The sequence below is a fragment of the Oncorhynchus masou genome, chromosome 22 (assembly GCF_036934945.1).
Source record: "Oncorhynchus masou masou isolate Uvic2021 chromosome 22, UVic_Omas_1.1, whole genome shotgun sequence".
NCBI lineage: Eukaryota > Metazoa > Chordata > Actinopteri > Salmoniformes > Salmonidae > Oncorhynchus > Oncorhynchus masou.
The window spans coordinates 1,993,771-2,012,070 of NC_088233.1; the positions used below are offsets into that span (position 1 = coordinate 1,993,771).

General features: G+C 47.2%; 1 protein-coding gene across 1 annotated transcript; it reads left to right on the forward strand.

The window, feature by feature from the left end:
- The first annotated feature begins 172 nt into the window (after positions 1 to 172).
- On the forward strand, positions 173 to 17,803 carry LOC135508880 (ferritin, heavy subunit-like). The gene is made up of 5 exons (XM_064929084.1): positions 173 to 316; positions 7,545 to 7,650; positions 8,404 to 8,550; positions 13,136 to 13,261; positions 16,886 to 17,803. Exons 2-5 carry the CDS (start codon positions 7,549 to 7,551, stop codon positions 17,036 to 17,038), a joined length of 528 nt encoding a protein of 175 aa, XP_064785156.1. The 5' UTR covers positions 173 to 316; positions 7,545 to 7,548; the 3' UTR covers positions 17,039 to 17,803.
- Positions 17,804 to 18,300: the final 497 nt, after the last annotated feature.

An 18,300-nucleotide genomic window follows, 5' to 3' on the forward strand; every position in this document is an offset into this window, starting at 1 on the left:
CCCTGACTCCAATATTTAGAGCTCTAGATATGCATTTATTGAATTGTGGTTTTATATGTTAACGAGCACTACATTCTGTTTTATTTCTGAATATGGAGATGGGACAACACCACAGTATCAACAATGAACATGTTTTGGCAGTGTTGAGGACTTTTATTTTGAAAAGTGTACGCTGACTAGTACGTGATGCTGTAGTCCGCCAGAAACCACTGTCACCCAGTCAACACAGCTTTTTATTTATTTCACCTTTATTTAACTGGGCAAGTGGATACCATTTGGAGGGAGTCGACCGGCAAGCGTTCCTACCACTCCCGAGGTAGTTCACGGTGTTTTATACCTGCGTTACTGTGATGACTAGTTGGTTAATATTGTTACCAGGCTGTATGCGTTGCATTTATTTGTTGGGCCACTTTTGCAGCTCTGCTACTAGACGTTACCTGTTCGCGACAATAACCTTGAGAGCCCGTTTTATAAGCGCCTTGTCATGAGTAGCCAACTAACGTTGTTTTAACGTCGTCAAATATCCGACCCGTTTCTCCAAAACCAGTATTATTGTTCTTAGCGGACGACGTTGTCAAAACCCGTATTATCGGCATATTCAACAGGGTTTTAAGAAATATATTACCTTCAACATTGTTATCTTGTGATCAAGCCATCAATGTTTTGTGATTTTATTTAGGGTGTCGTAAAAAAAAAATGTTAGCTAACCGGTTAGCAATTAGCATGTTTGCTATTTCAGTGGAAATAATAACCTTTACTACGACCAGTTATTGACCACTATTCACTATTTTGTTCAATTACAAGATATATCTGTTTTTAATTTTGTTCAAAGAGACCAGTCTGGGATGCTAAGGGATTACTAGCTGGTTGACTATAGTAAATATATTAGTTGACTTTCCAGTACAAATCACTTGCCTGTCCTACTTTATATTGCGTTGCCCGGTGCGCCCTCATGTAGGTTCTTCATCAACCTCTTCAGTGTTGTAACTAAATGTCTCTTTATTTTACACATTAATCTTATGGTTTGAGAAAGTAGATACGTTTAATACTAACATGAGTATGCTGGATATTAAATGGTGTGAATGTGTGTGGTCTGTCGCGCAGTCGAATTGTACAATATACAGCGCGTCCCACAAAATGTGTGTGTATATACAGTTGATGTCGAAAGTCTACATGCACCTTAGCCAAATTTACACCCAGTTTTTCACAATTCCTGACATTTTTTTAATCCCTGTCTTAGGTCAGTTAGGATCACTTTATTTTAAGAATGTGAAATGTCAGAATAATAGTAGAGATTTATTTCATCACATTCCCAGTGGGTCAGGAGTTCACATACACTCAATTAGTATTTGGTAGCATTGCCTTTAAATTGTGTAACTTGGGTCAAACGTTATGGGGAGCCTTCCACAAACTTCCCACAATAAGTTGGGTAAATTTTGGCCCATTCCTCCTGACAGAGCTGGTGTAACGGAGTCAGGTTTGTAGGTCTCCCTGCTCACGCTTTTTCAGTTCTGCCCACAAATTTTCTTTTGGATTGAGGTCGGGCTGTGATGGCCACTCCAATACCTTGACTTTGTTGTCCTTAAGCTATTTTGCCACAACTTTGGAAGTATGCTTGGGGTCGTTGTCCATTTGGAATACCCATTTGTGACCAAGCTTTAACTTCCTGACTGATGTCTTGAGATGTTGCTTCAATAGATCCACATAATTTTCCTGCCTCATGCCGCCATCTGTTTTGTGAAGTGCACCAGTCGTTCCTGCAGCAAAGCACCCCTACAACATGATGCTGCCACCCCCATGCTTCATGGTTGGGATGGTGTTCTTTGGCTTGCAAGCCTCCCCCTTTTTCCTCCAACCATAACGATGGTCATTATGGCCAAACAGTTCTATTTTTGTTTCAACAGACCAGAGGACATTTCTCCAAAAAGTACAATCTTTGTCCCCATGTGCAGTTGCAAACCGTAGTCTGGCTTTTTTATGGCGGTTTTGGAGCAGTGGCTTCTTCCTTGATGAGCAGTCTTTCAGGTTATGTCGATATAGGACTCGTTTTACTGTGGATATAGATACTTTTCTACCTGTTTCCTCCACCATCTTCACAAAGTCCTTTGGTGTTGTTCTGGGATTGATTTGCACTTTTCGCACCAAAGTACGTTCATCTCTAGGAGACAGAATGCATCTCCTTCCTGAACAAATATGACGGCTGCCTGGTCCCATGGTGTTTATACTTGAGTACTATTGTTTGTACAGATGAACGTGGAACCTTCAGGCGTTTTGAAATTTCTCCCAAGGATGAACCAGACTTTTGGAGGTCTACAAATTTTTTTATGAAGTCTTGGCTGTTTTCTTTTGATTTTCCCATGATGTCAAGCATGAATTATAAGTGAAATAATCTATGTAAACAATTTTTGGACAAATTACTTGTGTCCTGCACAAAGTAGATGTCCGAACCGACTTGCCAAAACTAGTTTGTTAACAAGAAATTTGTGGAGTGGTTGAAAAAATAGTTTTAATGACTCCAACATAAGTGTATGTAAACTTCCGACTTCAACTGTATAATCAAGACGTTGACAAGGTTATAAATGTTTTTTAATTGAAATAATATTGTCCTTCAAAATTTGCTTTCGTCAAAGAATCCTCCATTTGCAGCCTTGCAGATCTTTGGCATTCTAGTTGTCAATTTGTTGATTGATCAATTTGTTGACGGATGTGAAAAAGCTAGCTAGTTAGCGGTGGTGCGCGCTACATAGCGTTTCAATTGGTTTGAGACCTTGGAAGTAGTTGTTCCCCCTTTGCTCTGCAAGGGCCGCGGCTTTTGTGGAGCGATGGGTAACGATGCTTCGTGGGTGACTGATGTGTGCAGAGGGTCCCTGGTTCGTGCCCCGGGTAGGGGCGAGGGGGAGGGGCTAAAGTTATACTGTTACACTGAGGTAGTCTGAAGTAGTGATGCCAAACGAGTCGGCTTTTGTAAGTGAACGTTGGGATCCGGCTCGCATATCAGAAGACCCAAATCATTTTTATAAAAATCTTCTTTTTTTTTTAAATAAATAAAAATATGAATAATCAAAAGATTTAAATTAATAGAATTTACTATTTCAAAGAACAAAAACAGTATAGGCCTAAATGCACAACCGTACACACATTTGATCTGACTGTCTGCTCAGACTAACAGCCTCACCTGTTCCTGTCAATCAGACGCAGTGTCAACCAATGAACCAAAGATGTGTGAGGGAGGGCGGAGCCAAACTCAGTCACACACTTAGCAGCTGAGGAGAGAGAGGAAGGACCGCTGTGAAAACGAGTCGGAAGCACAGTAGCATTTGGATGCATTTTAATAATATAGACTATGTTAGAGCACAGTGTAGTATTTGCCAAAACAAAATCTCATATAGCCGGTTCTACGCACAACCTACACCAGCATATGTGAACTGTGCACCCAACTGTGAAGCTGTAGCGGAGCTTCCAGAAACTAGCGGGCCTGCTAGTGATAGTGGTGGACCCAGAACCTACACACGTGGAGATGTATCCACTCAGTCAAGTAGGCCTACTCCGCGACCCACAGCAACGCAGTCTTCTATGGACCAGTTTATGACGAAGTCTATGTCTGTAGCAAAACAAGGCCAAATGGATATTGCATTGGCTAAAATGATTTCCAGCCATTTTCGATCGTGGAGGACAGAGATTGTAGAAATTATAGCAATAGTCTAAATCCAATGTACACAATTCGAAACAGGAAAACCCATTCAAAATCACTTATTCCACAACTGTACAAGAGCACACAGGCTTCAGTGTGGGAAAGAGTCCAAAAGCTACTGCAGTTTGCCTTCCCACTGACTGCTGGACATCAAGGGTAACCACTTCTTACACGTCACTTCATTGAAGATGGTTTGATGTCTCGCTGTCTTCTGGACTGCTTTGAGTTCAACGACAGACACACCTCAGAGAACTTTGCAGAGGAACTGTTGAGAGTGGCCAGAGAACAGCAAGTAGATGGAAAAGTGGTACGTTGTCTTAGCGACAATGCAGCTTACATAACCAAAGCAATGAAAATGTTTAAATGGACCCATCATCCATGTCTTTCCCACACAATCATCCTGACTGTAAGAGATGCTCTGAAGGCGATGAAGTCCACTGTGGACAAAGTGAACTCAGCTGTGTAATACTTCCACAGGAGCTCAGTAGGTGCTGGAAAACTAAACGTCTACACAATGCTAGATGGGAGAGGCATAAACAAGACTCCACGACAAGGTGGAATTCAACATTTTTTAAAATGTTGAAGTGGTTTCTTGAGTCAAAGGATGACATCATCTCTACCCTGGCCATTGTCAATGCGTCCACCAGACCATCACATTGCCTCCACCTCCACCAGACCATCACATTGCCTCCACCAGACCATCACATTGCCTCCACCTCCACCAGACCATCACATTGCCTCCACCTCCACCAGACCATCACATTGCCTCCACCTCCACCAGACCATCACAGTTATTCCACCAGACCATCACATTTAATCCCCCAGACCATTTATGTATATCCACCAGACCATCACATTGCCTCCACCTTCACCAGACCATCACATTGCCTCCACCTGAACAGACCATCACATTATCCATTCCACCAGACCATCACATTTTCAGACCATATGTCCACCAGACCAAACATTTATACCATCACATTGCCTCCACCTCCACCAGACCAATCACATTGCCTCCACCTCCACCAGACCATCAATTGCCTCCACCAGACCATCACATGTCCACAGACCATCACATGCCTCCACCAGACCATCACATTGCCTCCACCAGACCATCACATTGCCTCCACCAGACCATCACATTTCCACCAGACCATCACATTGCCTCCACCTCCACCAGACCATCACATTGCCCCCATATCCCCCAGACCATCACATTGCCTCCACCTCCACCAGACCATCACATTGCCTCCACTTTAACCATCACATGTGCCTCCAACCAGACCATCACATTTTCCACCAGACCATACATTGTTGTTAAGACCATGATTTCCACCTCCACCAGACCAATTCCACCTCCATTGACCATAATTGTTTTAACCTCCACCAGATCATAGTCATTGCCTCCACCTCCACCAGACCATGTTTGACTCCAAAGACCATCACATTGCCTCCACCTCCAAAACCATATTTAAAGACCATCACATTGCCTTCCACCAGACCATCACATTGCCTCCACCTCCACCAGACCATTTTGCCTCCACCTCCACCAGACCATCACATTGCCTCCACCTCCACCAGACCATCACATGCCTCCACCTCCACCAGACCATCACATTGCCTCCACCTCCACCAGACCATCACATTGCCTCCACCTCCACCAGACCATCACATTTCCACCTCCACCAGACCATCACATTTCCTCCAAGTTGGATTGGTTTGATGGGCACCTCCACCAGACCATCACATTGCCTCCACGGTCCACCAGACCATCCTGCCTCCACCTCCAACAGCTCAATGCCTCCACCAGACCATGAGATCCGGTGACATGTGCTGGCCAGACCATCACATTGCCTCCCCCATTATAGACAGAATACCAGACCATGACTGCTCCACTTCCCTAAATAGTTCTTGCATAGTTTGGAGCTGTGCTTTGGGTCATTTTCCTGTTGTCCACCTCCACCAGACCATCACATTGCCTCCATATATCATATCATATATCATACATTTCCACCAGACCATCACACTTTGCTGGGACCACATACTTTTCCACCAGACCATACATTGCCTCCACCTCCACCAGACCATCACATTGCCTCCACCAGACCATCACATTGCCTCCACCTCCACCAGACCATCACATTGCCTCCACCTCCACCAGACCATCACATTGCCTCCAGCCACCAGACCACACATTGCCTCCACCTCCACCAGACCATCACATTGCTTCCACCTCCACCAGACCATCACATTGCCTCCACCTCCACCAAATCACATTGCCTCCACCTCCACCAGACCATCACATTGCCTCCACCTCCACCAGACCATCACATTGCCTCCACCTCCACCAGACCATCACATTGCCTCCACCTCCACCAGACCATCACATTGCCTCCACCTCCACCAGACCATCACATTGCCTCCACCTCCACCAGACCATCACATTGCCTCCACCTCCACCAGACCATCACATTGCCTCCACCTCCACCAGACCATCACATTGCCTCCACCTCCACCAGACCATCACATTGCCTCCACCTCCACCAGACCATCACATTGCCTCCACCATCCATTGCCTCCAGACCATCACATTGCCTCCACCAGACCATCACATTGCCTCCACCAGACCATCACATTGCCTCCACCTCCACCAGACCATCACATTGCCTCCACCTCCCCCAGACCATCACATTGCCTCCACCTCCCCCAGACCATCACATTGCCTCCACCTCCACCAGACCATCACATTGCCTCCACCTCCACCAGACCATCACATTGCCTCCACCTCCACCAGACCATCACATTGCCTCCACCTCCACCAGACCATCACATTGCCTCCACCTCCACCAGACCATCACATTGCCTCCACCAGACCATCACATTGCCTCCACCAGACCATCACATTGCCTCCACCTCCACCAGACCATCACATTGCCTCCAGACCATCACATTGCCTCCACCAGACCATCACATTGCCTCCACCTCCACCAGACCATCACATTGCCTCCACCTCCACCAGACCATCACATTGCCTCCACCAGGCTTGACAGATGGTTCACTCCTCCAGCATCTTTTCATTTTTACTGCGTCTCACAAATGTTCTTCTTTGTGATCCGAACACCTCAAACTTAGATTTGTCTGTCCATAACACTTTTTTTCCAATCTTCCTCTGTCCAGTGTTTGTGTTCTTTAGCCCATCCTAATCTTTTATTTTTATTGGCCAGTCTGAGATATGGCTTTTTGTTTGCAACTCTGCCTAGAAGGCCAGCATCCCAGAGTCGCCTCTTCACTGTTGACATTGAGACTGGGTTTTGCGGGTAGTATTTAATGAAGCTGCCAGTTGAGAACTTGTGAGGCGTCTGTTTCTCAAACTAGACACTCTAATGTACTTGTCCTCTTGCTCAGTTGTGCACCGGGGCTTCCCACTCCTCTTTCTATTCTTGTTTGAGACAGTTTGCTCTGTTCTGTGAAGGGAGTAGTACACAGTGTTGTAAGAGATCTCACATGGAAAAGCCTCCATTTCCCAGAACAAGAATAGACTGACGAGTTTCAGAAGAAAGTTCTTTGTTTCCTGTCCATTTTGAGCCTGTAATCGAACCCACAAATGCTGATGCTCCAGATACTCAACTAGTCGAAAGAAGGCCAGTTTTATTGCTTCTTTAATGAGAACAACAGTTTTCAGCTGTGCTAACATAATTGCAAAAGTGTTTTCTAATGATCAATTAGCCTTTTTAAAATGATAAACTTGGATTAGCTAACACAACGTGCCATTGGAACACAGGAGTGATGGTTGCTGATAATTGTCGTCTGTCTGTCTCTGTCTCTGTCTGCCTGCCTCTGTCTCTCTCTGCAGAACCATGACATCCCAGGTGCGACAGAACTTCCATCAGGAATGTGAGGCTGCCATCAACAGGCAGATCAACCTGGAACTGTATGCTTCTTATGTATACCTGTCTATGGTGAGTTATCTACCTGCTGGACCCTTACCTGTCTATGGTGAGTTATCTACCTGCTGGACCCTTACCTGTCTATGGTGAGTTATCTACCTGCTGGACCCTTACCTGTCTATGGTGAGTTATCTACCTGCTGGACCCTTACCTGTCTATGGTGAGACCAATAGTTATCCACCTGCTGGACCCTTACCTGTCTATGGTGAGTTATCTACCTGCTGGACCCTTACCTGTCTATGGTGAGACCAATAGTTATCCACCTGCTGGACCCTTACCTGTCTATGGTGAGACCAATAGTTATCCACCTGCTGGACCCTTACCTGTCTATGGTGAGACCAATAGTTATCCACCTGCTGGACCCTTACCTGTCTGTGGTGAGACCAATAGAGCTGTTTGTCTCTCATAATTAATATATCTTTGTCTTGTCTATTATTTAAACACAGTGAATATAGCTATGCATGTCCATAGCAAGACATTGCTGTGTCTTCCCCATACCTCAATAGTGCCAAAAGAGAATGGGTTCAATTTGGGATTGGATCGCAAGTCGAATGAGAAATTGGATCAATTCTCATGTTTGCTCTTTACATCTCTAGCACAGGGAGACATGAGTTAAAGGAATTTAGACTATATCTAATAATTAACTATATTAACTATAGAACATTTCATACAGGCAAACTTCAACTCAAAGTTCTGCAGGACGGTGTTGGCCATTTGACATGTTAGTGACACTTCCACTTTTGTCTTGTACGTGTTTACTTCTAGGGCTACTACTTTGACAGAGACGACAAATCCCTGCCCAACTTTTCCAAGTTCTTCCTGACTCAGTCCAAGGAGGAGAAGGAGCATGCTGAGAAACTGATGAGTCAACAGAACCAGAGAGGAGGACGCATCTTTCTCCAAGACATCAGGGTATAAATAAACTCAACAGCACTACCGGGGGTTATGTTACCTTATGCAAGGCTTCATATTGATTAGACTTGGGGCCGTTTTGCCTTCTCTTATCTGAACATTTAAGTCCACATAATATATGCCACTAACAGGGTGCGTCGCCACTAATAGGGTGCGTCGCCTCTAACAGGGTGCGTCGCCACTAACAGGGTGCGTCACCACTAACAGGGTGCGTCACCACTAACAGGGTGCGTCCCCACTAACAGGGTGCGTCCCCACTAACAGGGTGCGTCCCCACTAACAGGGTGCGTCCCCACTAACAGGGTGCGTCCCCACTAACAGGGTGCGTCCCCACTAACAGGGTGCGTCGCCACTAACAGGGTGCGTCCCCACTAACAGGGTGCGTCGCCACTAACAGGGTGCGTCCCCACTAACAGGGTGCGTCCCCACTAACAGGGTGCGTCCCCACTAACAGGGTGCGTCCCCACTAACAGGGTGCGTCCCCACTAACAGGGTGCGTCCCCACTAACAGGGTGCGTCCCCACTAACAGGGTGCGTCCCCACTAACAGGGTGCGTCCCCACTAACAGGGTGCGTCCCCACTAACAGGGTGCGTCCCTCTAACAGGGTGCGTCCCCACTAACAGGGTGCGTCCCCACTAACAGGGTGCGTCCCCACTAACAGGGTGCGTCCCCACTAACAGGGTGCGTCGCCACTAACAGGGTGCGTCCCCACTAACAGGGTGCGTCCCCACTAACAGGGTGCGTCCCCACTAACAGGGTGCGTCCCCACTAACAGGGTGCGTCGCCACTAACAGGGTGCGTCCCCACTAACAGGGTGCGTCCCCACTAACAGGGTGCGTCCCCACTAACAGGGTGCGTCCCCACTAACAGGGTGTGTAGCCACTAACAGGGTGCGTCCCCACTAACAGGGTGCGTCCCCACTAACAGGGTGCGTCCCCACTAACAGGGTGCGTCGCCACTAACAGGGTGTGTTGCCACTAACAGGGTGCGTCCCCACTAATAGGGTGCGTCGCCTCTAACAGGGTGCGTCCCCACTAACAGGGTGCGTCCCCACTAACAGGGTGTGTTGCCACTAACAGGGTGCGTCCCCACTAATAGGGTGCGTCGCCTCTAACAGGGTGCGTCCCCACTAACAGGGTGCGTCCCCACTAACAGGGTGTGTTGCCACTAACAGGGTGCGTCGCCACTAACAGGGTGCGTCCCCACTAACAGGGTGCGTCCCCTCTAACAGGGTGCGTCCCCACTAACAGGGTGCGTCCCCACTAACAGGGTGGTTGCCACTAACAGGGTGCGTCCCCACTAACAGGGTGCGTCCCCACTAACAGTCCCCACTAACAGGGTGCGTCCCCACTAATAGGGTGCGTCGCCTCTAACAGGGTGCGTCCCCACTAACAGGGTGCGTCCCCACTAACAGGGTGCGTCGCCTCTAACAGGGTGTGTCGCCTCTAACAGGGTGTGTTGCCACTAACAGGGTGCGTCCCCACTAACAGGGTGCGTCGCCACTAACAGGGTGCGTCGCCTCTAACAGGGTGCGTCGCCACTAATAGGGTGCGTCGCCTCTAACAGGGTGCGTCGCCTCTAACAGGGTGGGTCCCCATTAACAGGGTGCGTCCCCACTAACAGGGTGCGTCCCCACTAACAGGGTGTGTCGCCACTAACAGGGTGTCCCCACTAATAGGGTGTCGCCTCTAACAGGGTGCGTCCCCACTAACAGGGTGCGTCCCCACTAACAGGGTGCGTCCCCACTAACAGGGTGCGTCCCCACTAACAGGGTGCGTCCCCACTAACAGGGTGCGTCGCCACTAACAGGGTGTGTTGCCACTAACAGGGTGTGTCCCCACTAATAGGGTGCGTTGCCACTAACAGGGTGCGTCCCCACTAACAGGGTGCGTCCCCACTAACAGAACAGGGTGTACTGTCACTAACAGGGTGCGTCCCCACTAACAGGGTGCGTCGCCACTAACAGGGTGGTCCCCACTAACAGGGTGCGTCGCCACTAACAGGGTGCGTCCCCACTAATAGGGTGCGAACTGCCACTAACAGGGTGTGTCCCCCTACAACAGGGTGTACTGTCTAACAGGGTGCGTCGCCACTAACAGGGTGGAGGGTGCGTCCCCACTAACAGGGTGCGTCCCCACTAACAGGGTGCGTCCCCACTAACAGGGTGCGTCCCCACTAACAGGGTGCGTCCCCACTAACAGGGTGTGTCCCCACTAACAGGGTGCGTCGCCACTAACAGGGTGCGTTGCCTCTAACAGGGTGCGTTGCCACTAACAGGGTGCGTCGCCTCTAACAGGGTGCGTCCCCACTAACAGGGTGCGTCCCCACTAACAGGGTGCGTCCCCACTAACAGGGTGCGTCCCCACTAACAGGGTGCGTCCCCTCTAACAGGGTGCGTCCCCACTAACAGGGTGCGTCCCCACTAACAGGGTGCGTCCCCACTAACAGGGTGCGTCCCCACTAACAGGGTGCGTCGCCACTAACAGGGTGCGTCCCCACTAATAGGGTGCGTTGCCACTAACAGGGTGCGTCCCCACTAACAGGGTGCGTCCCCACTAACAGGGTGCGTCGCCACTAACAGGGTGCGTCCCCACTAACAGGGTGCGTCGCCACTGTGACCCCTACAGAATGTACTGTCAGGTGGAGAACTCCCTGGACCCCCTACAGAATGTACTGTCAGGTGGAGAACTCCCTGGACCCCCTACAGAATGTACTGTCAGGTGGAGAACTCCCTGGACCCCCTACAGAATGTACTGTCAGGTGGAGAACTCCCTGGATTCCTTGAAGTTTGCTTTACAGGGTCAAGAGGGGTGGTGGAGGACACCACTCCAGCCCTTCTGTTTATTGACTTCTCGTCGGCCTTCAATACTATCCAGCCTCACATACTAGCAGAGAAGCTCCTCTCCCGCTTTAAGCTGGACCTGAGTGTTGTGGGCTGGATAGTGGAATTCCTTACCGACCGGTCCTGTACAACTCTGCTCCTCCTTCAGATCCCCCACAACCCTCTCCTCTCCTGTACAACTCTGCTCCTCCTTCAGATCCCCCACAACCCTCTCCTCTCCTGTAAAACTCTCCCCCTCCTTCAGATCCCCCACAACCCTCTTCTCTCCTGTAAAACTCTGCTCCTCCTTCAGATCCCCCACAACCCTCTTCTCTCCTGTAAAACTCTGCTCCTCCTTCAGATCCCCCACAACCCTCTTCTCTCCTGTAAAACTCTGCTCCTCCTTCAGATCCCCCACAACCCTCTTCTCTCCTGTAAAACTCTGCTCCTCCTTCAGATCCCCCACAACCCTCTCCTCTCCTGTAAAACTCTGCCCCTCCTTCAGATCCCCCACAACCCTCTTCTCTCCTGTAAAACTCTGCTCCTCCTTCAGATCCCCCACAACCCTCTCCTCTCCTGTAAAACTAACCCCCTCCTTCAGATCCCCCACAACCCTCTTCTCTCCTGTACAACTCTGCTCCGCCTTCAGATCCCCCACAACCCTCTTCTCTCCTGTACAACTCTGCTCCTCCTTCAGATCCCCCACAACCCTCTTCTCTCCTGTAAAACTCTGCTCCTCCTTCAGATCCCCCACAACCCTCTCCTCTCCTGTAAAACTCTCCCCCTCCTTCAGATCCCCCACAACCCTCTCCTCTCCTGTACAACTCTGCTCCTCCTTCAGATCCCCCACAACCCTCTCCTCTCCTGTACATATACTATACACCAATGACTGTGGCACTGAATATGAAAACAGACAGTGATCACCTACTGCAGGATAGACACTGAGAACACAGGTCTGTGATAGATGACTGTGTGTCATGGTGTGAGTGAGAACTGCTTCCTTCAACTGAATGTCTTGGTCATTGACTTTTAGAAGGCAGCCACTGAACCTCATACACACTCTGGTCAGGGGCAATGGCATTGAGCTGGTCAGTACCTATAAGAATCTGGGAACTGTTCTGGACAAAAAGTTGGCCTTTTGAGGAGAACACTTGACTCCCTCTGTAAAATGGGGGACAGCAACAACTCTCTATTGAATCAGTGTCGATGTTTAATGGTGTTCTGGTTTGGTAATCTTGTTGAGGAGCACTAACAGTATCCTAGACTGTCCTGATTAAGCCCCTCTTTGCTGATCTTTGAGCTCCTCCCCTCGGTTTGTTGTTTTAGACTTCCCAAACTCAAGAGCAACAGATCCAATAACTATTTCTATCCCACAGGCCATAAACTTCCTGACTCTGAACATGAAATTAAATAATGTATATTTATTGGTGCACTTTTTCACAATGAGTGTTATTTTTGACTGATCTAAGACTGATTCAATGACTTCCTTTTGAATTATTTAATGACTGATTCTAAGACTGCAACCGATCTCATTATTGTTTTATCTTATGTGTATATCTGTTGTATGGTCCCTGTTGTTAATGCTGTTTTTACTGTTGAACAACAATGACTGCACAACATATTTTCTAATTGGGACAATAAAGAGATTGATTGATTGATTGATTGATTGATAGGTTCAACATATTGCCACCATTTAATGGGCTCTGGCAGTTTGATGCATGGATATTCATAATTAGAATCAACTTTTTCTCTGTATGTTTCAGAAACCTGACAGAGATGAGTGGGGCAGTGGGTTGGAGGCCTTGGAGTGTGCCTTACAGCTGGAGAAGAGTGTCAACCAGTCTCTACTGGACCTGCACAAAGTAGCCGTAGAGCACAATGACCCACACGTGAGTTACAAACACAGTCCATGGGGACAGTTTCCAGGACACCAATTAAGCTTAGTCACAGACTAAAAATAACTTTCAATTTTCAAGTAAGGTTCTCTTGTGAGCATGCTTTTTAGCAGGGTTGGGGTCAATTCCATTTTAATTCGAGTCCATTTAGAAAGTAAACCAAATTCCGATTCCACATTTCAAATCAAATTGTATTTGTCACATGCCCCGAACATAACAGGTAGACCTTACTGTGAAATGCTTTACTTACAAGCCCTTAACCAATGCAGTTCAAGAAATAGAGTTAAGAAAATATTTACTAAATCAACTAACGTAAGATTACATATCAATAACGAGGCAATATACAGGGGGTACCGTAACCGAGTCAATATGTGCAATAGGTTAGTAGATGTAATTTGTACATGTAGGTAGGGAAAATAAACAACAAGTAGCAGCAGTGTAAAAACGAAAGGGGGTCAATGTAAATAGTCTGGGGGGGGGGCATTTGATTAATTGTTCAGCAGTCTTATGGCTTGGGGGTAGAAACTGTTTAGAAGCCTTTTGGTCCTAGACTTGGTGCTCCGGTACCACTTGCCGTGCGGTAGCAGAGAGAACAGTCTATGACTTGGATGACTGGAGTCTTTGAAACATTTTGGGCATTCCTCTGACACCGCCTGGTGTAGAGGTCCTGGATTGCAGGAGCTTGGCCCAGTGATGTATTGGGCCGTACACACTACCCTCTGTAGCGCCATGCAGTTGGGTGCCGAGCAGTTGCCATACCAGGCGGTGATGCAACCAGTGATCTGGTTTGATGGTGCAGCTGTAGAATTTTTTGAGGATCCTGGGGCCAATGCCAAATATTTTCAGTTTCCTGAGGGGGAAAAGGTTTTGTCGTGACCTCTTCACGACTGTCTTGGTGTGTTTGGACCATGATAGTTTGTTGGTGATGTGGACACCAAAGAACTTGAAACTCTAGACCCGCTCTGACCCGGCCCGTTCTGCCCTCATTTTCCGACAGTCCTCGATCAGGTCCTTTGTCTTGCTCGCATTGAGGGAGAAGTTGTTGTCCTGGCACCACACTGCCAGGTCTCTGACCTCCCTATAGGCTGTCTCATCGTTGTCTGTGATCAGGCCTACCACTGTTGTTATCAGCAAACTTAATGAGGGTGTTGGACTTGTGCCTGGCCACGAAGTCATGGGTGAACTGGGATTACAGGAGGGGACTAAGCACACACCCCTGAGGGTCCCCGGTGTTGAGGATCAGCGTGGCAGATGTGCTGTTGCCTACCCTTACCACCTTGGGGTGGCCTGTCAGCAAGTCCAGGATCCAGATGCAGAGGGAGGTGTTTAGTATCAGAGTCTTTAGCTTGATGAGCTTTGTGGACACTGGTGTTGATCGCTGAGCTGTGGTCAATGAACAGCATTCTCACATAGGTGTTCCTTTTGTCCAGGTGGGAAAGGGCAGTGTGGAGTGTGATTGAGATTGCGTAATCTGTGGATCTGTTGGGGTGGTATGCGAATTGGAGTGGCTCTAGGGTTTCCGGGATGATGGTGTTGATGTGAACCATGACCAGCCTTTGAAAGCACTTCATAGCTATTGATGTTGATTGTTATGGGACTGTAGTCGTTTAGGCAGGTTACCTTTGCATTCTTTGGCACAGGGACTATAATGGTCTGCTTGAAACATGTAGGTATTACAGACTTGATCAGGGAGAGGTTGAAAATGTCAGTGAAGACAGTGAAGACATTTGCACTTGGTCTTGCTCTCAGTACACGCCCTGGTAATCCGTCAGGCCCCGCGGACTCGTGAATGTTGACCACATCGGCTACGGAAAGCGTGATCACAGTCGTCCGGAACAGATGGTGCTCTCATGCATGCTTCGAAGCAAGCATAAAAGGCATTTAGCTCGTATTGTAGGCTCGCGTCACTGGGCAGCTCACGGCTGTGTTTCCCTTTGTAGTCTGTAATAGTTTGCAAGACCTGCCACATCTGACAAGCGTCAGAGCCGGTGTAGTAGGAGGCAATCTTAGTCCTTATTGACGCTTTGCCTGTTTGATGGTTGGTTGGGGGGCATAGCAGGATTTCTGTTTGGATTAGTGTCCCACTCCTTGAAAGTGGCAGCTCTAGCCTTTAGCTGGATGCGGATGTTGCCTGTAATCCATGGCTTCTGGTTGGGATATGTACGTACAGTCACTGTGGGGACAACGTCATCGATGCACTTATTGATGAAGCCGGTGACTGAGGTGGTATACTCCTCACTGCCGTTGGATGAATCGAGGAACATATTCCAGGCAGTGCTGCAAAACAGTCCTATAGCGTAGCATCCTCGTCATCTGACCACTTCCATATTGAGTGAGTCACAGGTACTTCCTGCTTTAGTTTTTTGCTTGTAAGGAGGAATCAGGAGGAGGATGGAATTATGGTCAGATTTCAAGGGAAAGCTTTGTACGTGTCTGTGTGTGGAGTAAAGCCTAGAGCCTAGAGCGTGTGGCTTAAAGCCTAGAGTGTGTGGCTTAAAGCCTAGAGTGTGTGGAGTAAAGCCTAGAGTGTGTGGAGTAAATCCTAGAGTGTGTGGAGTAAAGCCTAGAGCCTAGAGTGTGTGGAGTAAAGCCTAGAGTTTTTTTTTCTCATCTGGTTGCACATGTGACATGCTGGTAGAAATGAGGTTGAATGGATTTAAGTTCTAGATGAGTGTTTTCCTGTTTGCTTATGGCCTTATACAGCTTATTGAGTGTGGTCTTAGTGCATTGGTTTGGTGGTAAATAGACGGCTACGAATAATATAGATGAGAACTCTCTTGGTAGATAGTGTGGTCTACAGCTTATCATAAGGTACTCTACCTCAGGTGAGCAATACCTCGAGACTTCTTTAATATTAGATATCACGCACCAGCTGTTATTGATAAATAGACACACACTCCTACCACTCGCCTTACCAGACGTAGCTGCTCTGTCCTGCCGATGCACGGAAAACACAGCCTGCTCTATATTATCTGTGTCGTCGTTCAGCCACGACTCGGTGAAACATAAGTTGTTACAGTTGTTAATGTCCCGTTGTTAGGATACTCTCGACCGGAGACCTAGTTTATTCGCCAATAGAACCGATGGTAGTGGTGATTTACTCAGTCGCCTCCGAATCCTCACAAGGCACCTTGACCTTTGCCCTCTGTATCTCCATCTTTTCTTCACGCGAATGACGGGGATTTGGGCCGTGTCTCAGGGAAGCAGTATATCCTTTGCATCGGACTCATTTAAAAAAAAAATCTTTGTGCAGTTCGAGGCGAGGCGATTGCTGTTCTGATTTCCAGCAGCTCTTTTTGGTCATAAGAGACGGTAGCAGCAACTTTATGTACAAAATATGTTACAAAACCATGTGAAAAAACACTAAATAGCACAGTTGGTTAGGAGTCCATAAAACACCATCCTCTCCACCGCCATTATATATTTTCCTCATTGAAGAGAATTGGAATTTAAATTTCAGTGTTCTTCCTTAATTGTCTGGAATTTAAATGGAATGGACTCTAACCCTGCTGTTTATAGCCTGGATGCTTAATCTGTGTCAGGGAAAAAACCCCGTGTCTGTTTGGAGATTTGATCTTTTTCCTAATGACTGTAACAAAAACCTTTCCTCCTCCTCAGATGTGTGACTTCATAGAGACCCACTATCTGGATGAGCAGGTCAAGTCTATCAAGGAGCTGAGTGACTGGGTCACCAACCTGCGTCGCATGGGTGCCCCTCAGAACGGCATGGCAGAGTACCTCTTCGACAAACACACCCTGGGGAAGGAGTAGCAGCTGAACATCCCGTCTTTTACCAGGGTCGTGTTCATTAGGGCACACTGTAGCAAAATACATTGAAACAGGAAACGGCCATTTCTTATTGGATACATTTAGATTGTACCTCACAGTTTCAGCCCGTTTTGTGACGAATTAACCCATTTTCCCGCCTGCTGGTCAATTTTTCATGTTTGGTCTGTCCTTACGACTGGTAATCTTCTAGTATCATAGATATGCTGGCTTTAAAGACCAAAATGACCAGAAGCCATTGCTCTATTTACATGACTGCTCTATATCGTGATTTACTTTTTCTATGATCTCCTGAAGCTGACTTCCAGGCTGTTTGTGCTATCATACCAACTCCTTGTCATTCAGTTTGGCTTGACAAAAGACAGCACAAACAGATCTGGGACCAGGCTATATTTTTCCTATGTTTACCTACACTATGTGTCCGTTACAATTGACATGTTTTGCCAAAATAAAGACTTAACTGCTCCCTAGAGAGATCTCGTAGCTTGGTGGAGTTTAAAAGTGAGCCTGTGGTGAGTAGGACCACGTAACTTTTGTTTTTGTTTCTCTCTAATGCGTTTCATATTTAATTTGTGAAGCCAGTATTGAGTGATTGTAGGAAAGACGTTACTTAAAATACCTTTTCCATTCTATTATGTCTACACAGTTCATTAATTGGCCATTTTAATGAAATTATGTCTATATTTTGGAATTTGGTCTGTGTCTCTTATCTATTGTAAGGTGATGTATGATGATAAACATTTGAATCACTGTGTGTGTGTTGACTGTTTCAGTATTAGGAGGGTCAGATGTGCATTACATAAGCAAAACAAAATGGGATATTTTTTTAAAAGGTTCATATTTATTACAGAGCAAAACATCAAACAATAAGGCTACTACTCCAGCTAACTATACACAGTATCATTCAGGGCAAGACAATATATGTACATATATATTTTTTAATAATAATACTTCCTATTCATATGACCACTTGGCAAAGTGTTGCGCCCTCACTCATAGGGTTGCAAAATATGGGTAACTTTTCCCAAATTCCTGAGTGTTCTAGATATCCTGGTGAGGGGGATTCTCTATTTCCTGCTTAGTCCCTCCCAGAGTTCTATAAAACCTGGGAATTTGGGGAAAGTTTCCTACAACCCTACTAACTACTCAATACAGAGACTTCTAGAACGACACGTCCTGTTTCAAAACGTTTATATATATATATTATTTATACTGGGATTTCGTAACGTGTCATGTCATGTCAAGCT

Bases quoted from the DNA above. Each gene is read 5' to 3' on its own strand.
- LOC135508880 (XM_064929084.1), top strand. From the start codon at position 7,549: ATGACATCCCAGGTGCGACAGAACTTCCATCAGGAATGTGAGGCTGCC. The intron at 7,651-8,403 runs GTGAGTTATCTA...GTTTACTTCTAG, and splicing joins CTTATGTATACCTGTCTATG to GGCTACTACTTTGACAGAGA. The intron at 8,551-13,135 runs GTATAAATAAAC...TGTATGTTTCAG, and splicing joins TCTTTCTCCAAGACATCAGG to AAACCTGACAGAGATGAGTG.